Genomic DNA, 6,942 nt, shown 5'->3' with positions numbered 1-6,942 from the left:
TCAAGTTTGGAACATGATTTAACTAAACTATACAATTATTTAACTTACAAAATCTGTTGCATTTTATGACCAAAATCTGAAACCAACAAACTTCAAAAACATTATTAAGTAGAAGATATTCTTTAAGAATAAAACAACATTTTATAAATGATTTTATTGTTTTGAACTTAATGGACAGCACAAAATTTCAGATGTTTTTTATAAATACAGTATGCATGACAACGGTATAATATGTAAAAACAAAATAGAAGTGGATCTATTGAATTGGATTCAATAGACACCACAAAATTTCAAAATGTGTTTTGTAAGGGCAGTCTGCTTGACGACGGCAGCATACCTAAAGGCAGAGTTAAACTCGCCTCAAAAAACAAAACTCTTGTACCCCGTCAATGTAAATGAGTATTTCAAACAAAAGAAATGGATGTCAGCATCGGTAATTAGAAGATAAAACTCTTCCGATTGGCTTAGTCCTGCAGAACAGTACTGTCGCTCCACCAACGCTTACAGTCATACACAGAACAAAAAGCGTGGAAACAAGTTAGAAGAAGAAGTATCACTGTGGCCACAACAGTGAGGAGCTGCCACGAACCAAATATGTACTTGTTTACATGCCGCTTCGCAGCAACGCTCCATCGGCTGTTATAATGCTTGTTGACGTCCGATATGACTTGGTCCAAATATTTAACTCGCGTCAATTTGACACATTTACCCAAGCCGTTCCACAGGCTTGCCACTTTGCCGTCGTCTGCCAGGTGATTGTAGATAATCCCACTCTTTCTCAACAGCCGAACATCTTCAACACTGTCAATGATGCCATTCATGAAATCAGTGTAGCGAGTGAAGATCAAAGCACCGGAAGCACCCGAAGCTTCGAACGCCACTAGATTTCTCAGAACTACTTCTGTGTTGGAATCCAGCCTCAATTTGGGAAGATAAAGAGTTGCAGTCGTCTGGTCGAAGCGAATTGTGGTGACGTCTCCCTCGGTTGGACGAAATTTTACTCCTGCTGAGTATAAATCGGAGACGCAAGGAACAGCTAGTTCATCGCGTGTAGGAGGTGTTTCCGCAGACGAAAACCCACTCTCTTCATCTTTATCCTCATCTGTTTCATTTCTGCGCTGAATTGAAAGAGTTTCAAAAGCTGAAACAATATTCGTGGACAACTGTGTCACAAACTGGGCAGGCCGGCCTTCCAAGACACGGTCAGGGAGAGCCGAGACTAGTTGAACAAACCCGACTTTTAGCGAGGAGAGAGCCTTCCATAAAGCTTTCAGAGCACGCATTAAGTAGTTTGAATCTCGCAACGGGACTTTCCCATCCTCCTCCTTATTAGAAATAGTATGGCCCATGGCTGCTGCAGGGACAATAGAGTAGTAGAGCACCTCCAATATGTGACCCCTTTCTTTTATGCACATCCTTGAACTATCCCGCATCTTCAATATAAATGGGCACCATTCTTTACAGGCGAGATTCACCAGATTGCAGAGCCTTTCTTCCGCCTTAGCTTGCGAACCCATCTCTATTTCCAGCAGCTTCTCCAAGAGGAACAAAGGTAACTGATTCTCTAGCATTATCAGATCTCTCATAATTGAATTATGGGTTGCACTTCTGCGAGATGGATCTAAAATTCGACCTAGTTGCTTAACCTGGGGTGAAGCCTGATCTGCCTCTTTGACGTAGAACTGCAAGCACTCGAGCACGAAGGAAGCGTCCACAGCCATGAGCCATGCAAGGGCTTCCTCCTCGTAGTCAAGAAATTTGTGGTGGCAGTTCCTGATTTGCCAGTCATACTTCTTCACTTCTTCCACTACAGATTCGAACTTGCAGTCACCGGTTAATGTTTTCTGGAATCTTCGCGCAGCAGCTATTTTATATCTCTCAATTTCTAATAAATGCGCTCTCCAATGGTGATATGGTCCAATGGAGACGCACTGCGGAATATATGCTTCTGGCTTCAATGTCAACAGCTCCTTCGGCACACCAAAAACGGATACCGAAATCTCCTTTTCTTCTTCTTGCTCGCCATGTCTTTGCAGACATTCCTTTATTTGAGTAACCCAAAGGTCCTGATCAATGACTACTACATCTTCATTAACTGATCCCATGATTTGAACTTGGAAATAGATGATGGATCAGACAATGAAGAGAGGGATTAAAGTTAGATAATCGAAAGCTCAACTATTTGAAACAAGTGGGAGGAGGTTCGTTATATAGCTTCATCCTCGGCTCTAGCGAGGAAGGCAACTTGAATTTCACAGAAATTTCTTTAATTCCTGAGAGGATTTGGAAAACATTTCTATGCCTACAGCTTCACATGATAAATGCTTTAAGGAAATGATTCCATTCAAAGCGCGTAGGCTACTTGTTACTCTCAAACGGTAGTCGCACGCGGAGAGAGGGCCCTCTGATAAGGGCCATCTAATCGAAAACAGGTAAACTAGTAACTTAAATAGTAGATTAGGACGATTGCAAGACGAAACATTTAACCTAATTTTACGAGTTTTATTCTCTGGCTTGAGAGGTAAGAGTTTTGAGTTTAAAGTGTCGCTATCTTCATGCTTATTTTCCTCTAAGAATCTTGTCAATTGCTTATGTGAGACGGCCCACAAGAATACCCGTGTTTACATTGAAGGATTTTAAAGATTTTAGTCTTCAAGATTTATTTAAGGCATTTGAAACTTGAAAGTGATACTGTTTGCAGAATTCGTTGTTACAATTATTTTATTGGATTAATTGTTATTATTATTTGATTTTTAGTTTTCTTAATTTTAATGCATGTCCTCAAAAGATTAATCATTTGTCATTTTTAATTTATTTTTCTTGTATTTTTATTAGATATCTTGTATTCTATTTTTTTAAATTTGTTTTCTAAATATGTACTTCAAATAGATATCTAGTACATTAACATTTAAGTGAAAAAGGCATTTTTAATAAAATTAAGAAATCAAGTTTTTTTTTATGTATAACAATAAAAATACAATTAATAGATAGTTTAAATTATAATTATTAAATAATTTACAAATATATCTAAATTAAAATCAATTAATTCATAAGTAACTAAAATTATTCTTTAAGAAATTCCAATAGATAACTAAAAATAAAATTTAAAATACATTTCAAATAAAATAATTCATATGTAATTATATTTTAACAATTCTATTTATAAATCAAAAAGTAATTAAAATTAATAGTTTTAGTTGTTTTTAGGATAGACATGTTTATACTAATTATTATTTTTATACAAATATTTATATATTATATTTAGATTTAGAAAGTATAAGTTATAGTTGATTTAACCTAAATAACTTATGCTAAAAGATTATCATTAGTGAATATTACTTTAGGATATAATAATAAATATAAAATTATGATATAATTTCACTTTATCATCTTGAAATTGTCAATTATGAGATTTGGTATAAAGTATTTGGGACTACGTTTAGGTCTATATATTTTATTATTTGTGTTTATGGTAATATCGTGGTGTTTGTGTTTATAAAGCTATACTTTTTAAAATTCTAAAATTGTTTATTATTGCATATTTTATGTAGATTGTTTTATAGATGATTTCACTTAGATTGCATACTTTTGTCCATATATATTGAAATATTTTAACACTGGTCACACTAAGATTTATAAATTGGTAGTCATTTCAATGTTTGAAATAAGAATTTAATTACTAAATGATCACTTCCTAAACATGCTTTCTCTATATGTTTTTTGTGGGTTAATTTCAATTTTCAATAAACATATGTAATGTAGCGTCCATCTTGTATCACCTTTTGTACTCACACTTTATTTGAGTTCAAATTTCATAACAACCATACCAATAAGCTCATTCGAACTAATATTCATCTATTTACAATATTTTTATTATACCTATAGGAATATAATGACATCCTAGTTAAAACATTTTTTTTGACCTATATGATTATAGATGCTTGGAATTGAAAACAAATGAATGTGTTATAGGATATGATGGTGAATCATATTGAATTTGAAAAAAATTAAAATGTAGAATTTTGATAAAAAAAAATTAAAAGAATATTTTTTGATAATTGAGCACATTAAGAACATTATATGGGGATGTGGGAAATAAGGATATCAATAGAATATTGATTACCATAGATACTTGTCTCTTTATTGTATGGTGATTTTATTTATTTGATTTAAATCAAAACATTTAAAAAAATTTAAAAATGTGATTGTACAATGTATAAGTTATAATCTAACAATAACTCTTTTGATCTTTCTTAATTTAACAAACTTTCTCAATCTCTCTTATTATTTATTTTAATCAAAATACAAGAAATATATAACTATATACTTAAATTGCTTATAAAGTATAGTTTAATGGTTTAATTATGCTTGTATTATTTATAGTTTATTTCATAATAATTTAAATTTGTATTCCTAATAGGAAGATATAAAAAACATAGATTTTTTATTTTAAAGGAATATACGATAACTATTAGTTGTAATAATCATACATAATTCAAAAATGTTAAATTGAGTATTTAAGATCAACTTGTCATGCCTGATTTAATAACAAAATAATGTTTTAGACATATGAAAAATGTTGAGTTCTAATGTCAAACAAAAAGAACAATAAAGAAATAGTTTTGAACTGAAAATAAATTTATCTATTGATATTAAAAAAAATTCAAATTAATCTTATCTAAAAGAATTAAAGACACACTCAAAATAAAAAATGATTTATATTCTAACCTTCGAAAATATTTTAACCTTTTATGTTTATATTATATATTATAATAATATATATATGAAAAATTAATGATATATTATATTTATTTATAATTAAATTTCAAACATTTATTAATAATTTTGAATGTCACATATAAGATTATATATAAATTATAATATTCTATTATATTCACTTATAATTAAATTTTACATTTACTAATAATTTAGAATTTCACATATACCATTATCTATAAACTAATAAATTTTGGTATTATTTATAATAAAAAATTTAAAAATCAATTCACAGACCATTGAACTCTAAGTCTGATTACGACTAGTACAAACATAAATAAAACTCTAAGTCTGATTACGACTAGTACAACCTTTATAGTAGGTCAAATCCTTTTATCGACTTTGTAATAGAGAATAAAATAATACATTCAAAATAAATAATACTGATTTTGGTGTTCCGTTTCGATTACGTAATCCTAAGGTTTTTGAAAGAGAAAATTTATTTTGCGTGAAGTGTTCCGGGTCAAATTTGCTTCCATAATTGAACCAGAATCCTCAAATTGGTGTCGTCCAAGTTCTGTATTCAGACAAACGAATATTTACCTTACCTATATTCTGGAGCATTCTCGATTTTTGGGTTGATTTCAGTCTTATCTCTTTTAGATGTCAAATTTTTGTCCTCAAAAGAATTGATTCTTTGGTGGGCTTATTAAGAATCAATCAACTTCACCAACAAACTAAGGGCCCATTGACCATATTCAATTATTTTAAGTTTAATTAGTTCAAAATAGGAAAAAAACAATATATCTACCTTTTATGTGGTTCATTAATTCTAAAGAAAGAAAATGCAAAAATATCATCCATTTTTTTCGATGTCAATAATGAATGACTTTCTTAATTTTAATTTTTTTTGAAAAATATTTATATCTAATTATTCTATATATAAAAAGTTATATTTAAAATGTATTTATTTATTTTTAAGTATATTTTTAATTTTTAATTTTATATTAGATGACATTTTTTTTGAATTGAAAGTTGAAATCTTTTTAAAGATTGATAATTCAAAGAAATGCTCTTTTATTTATTGGTATGGATGTTTGAAGTTTTAAAATAGGTGTTTGAGGATGTCAATTTAAGGACATCATTGTTAAACATTTTCAATAACAATAAAAAATATGATAGAAAAGAAAATATCATTCTAAGTATTAGCCAAATAATCTCATTCAACATTATTCATATATTAATAACAATTGGCATCAAACATAAGAATCCAAAAATAATTTATATTTGTTGCTTCTAAACCTATCTATATTTTATTAAATGAGGAATGGAGGGAAGAGGGTTAGGGTTTTAGATGGGGAGGATGGAGAAGGAGCTAATGGGGGGAAGATGGAGATGAACTTGATGTAGTAGCATTGTTTGCTAGTGTTCTCTCTCCTATCTTGTGTGAGCTTTTGTATTCTATTTTTTGTTGCATTGAGTAGTAGTGGGAATGGTGCACTAGAGAGACGGTTTCTAGTAGGGAGCTGGTTGGAAGGTGGTGATGATCCTCTTGTTAATTTGTTGTTGGATTGGGTCTTCTCTTTCCTACCATGTGTGGGGATTTGTGATTTGTTAAGTAGTATGGATGCAAGTTGTTGTGGTCTCACATTTCTCGATGTTGGAGATGATGCTTCACTTTTAGTGTCTATCTGGGAATTTGTTGTGGTTGTGATGTTGATCTCTCCTATAGAGGGTTTCTCATTTCCTTCCTCTTAAGTGCCCCTAACCTTAGGTATTGTTTGTGTTTCTAATTGCTTTAGCCCTACAAATTTCTCTTCTAAGAGCATGGAAGGTGTGGGTTTATTTCCTACTAACTAGGGTTTTGGATTCGTTGTTTCTTGCTCTATGGTTTTCCAGAGGATGACTTATCTTGGGATTTTTATGCTTGGTCCTTCTATGTTGTAGTGGGTATTTGTATATCATTCTTTGGTAATCTCTTTGACAAATTACTCTATGTGGGCTAAGATGTGTCTAGAACTAATTTTCTAGCATGACGCTATTTGTTTTTTGTTTGGCCATGGACTTTTTTCCACCCATCCTTTTAGATATTTTTCCCCTCTATTCTCTTTGGGATTTTGGTGTTCAAAGCCTTTTCTTCCTTGTAGCAGCTACTTGTGTTTTGAGTAGCTTTGAGTCAGTTGAACCTAGTTAGTATGGGTGGTTTTCTTTTGTAGTTTTAATTGA

At 31.0% G+C, this 6,942-nt stretch overlaps 1 protein-coding gene across 1 annotated transcript; it reads right to left on the bottom strand.

The window, feature by feature from the left end:
- Positions 1 to 464: 464 nt before the first annotated feature.
- LOC131047268 (putative UPF0481 protein At3g02645) lies at positions 465 to 2,105 on the bottom strand. Its single transcript, XM_057981132.1, has one exon. The coding sequence runs from the start codon at positions 2,103 to 2,105 to the stop codon at positions 465 to 467; it is 1,641 nt and encodes a 546-aa protein (XP_057837115.1).
- Between the last annotated feature and the right edge of the window lie 4,837 nt (positions 2,106 to 6,942).

This window comes from Cryptomeria japonica, chromosome 7 (genome assembly GCF_030272615.1).
Source record: "Cryptomeria japonica chromosome 7, Sugi_1.0, whole genome shotgun sequence".
Taxonomy (NCBI): domain Eukaryota; kingdom Viridiplantae; phylum Streptophyta; class Pinopsida; order Cupressales; family Cupressaceae; genus Cryptomeria; species Cryptomeria japonica.
This window is presented reverse-complemented; position numbering and strand designations above follow the sequence as displayed.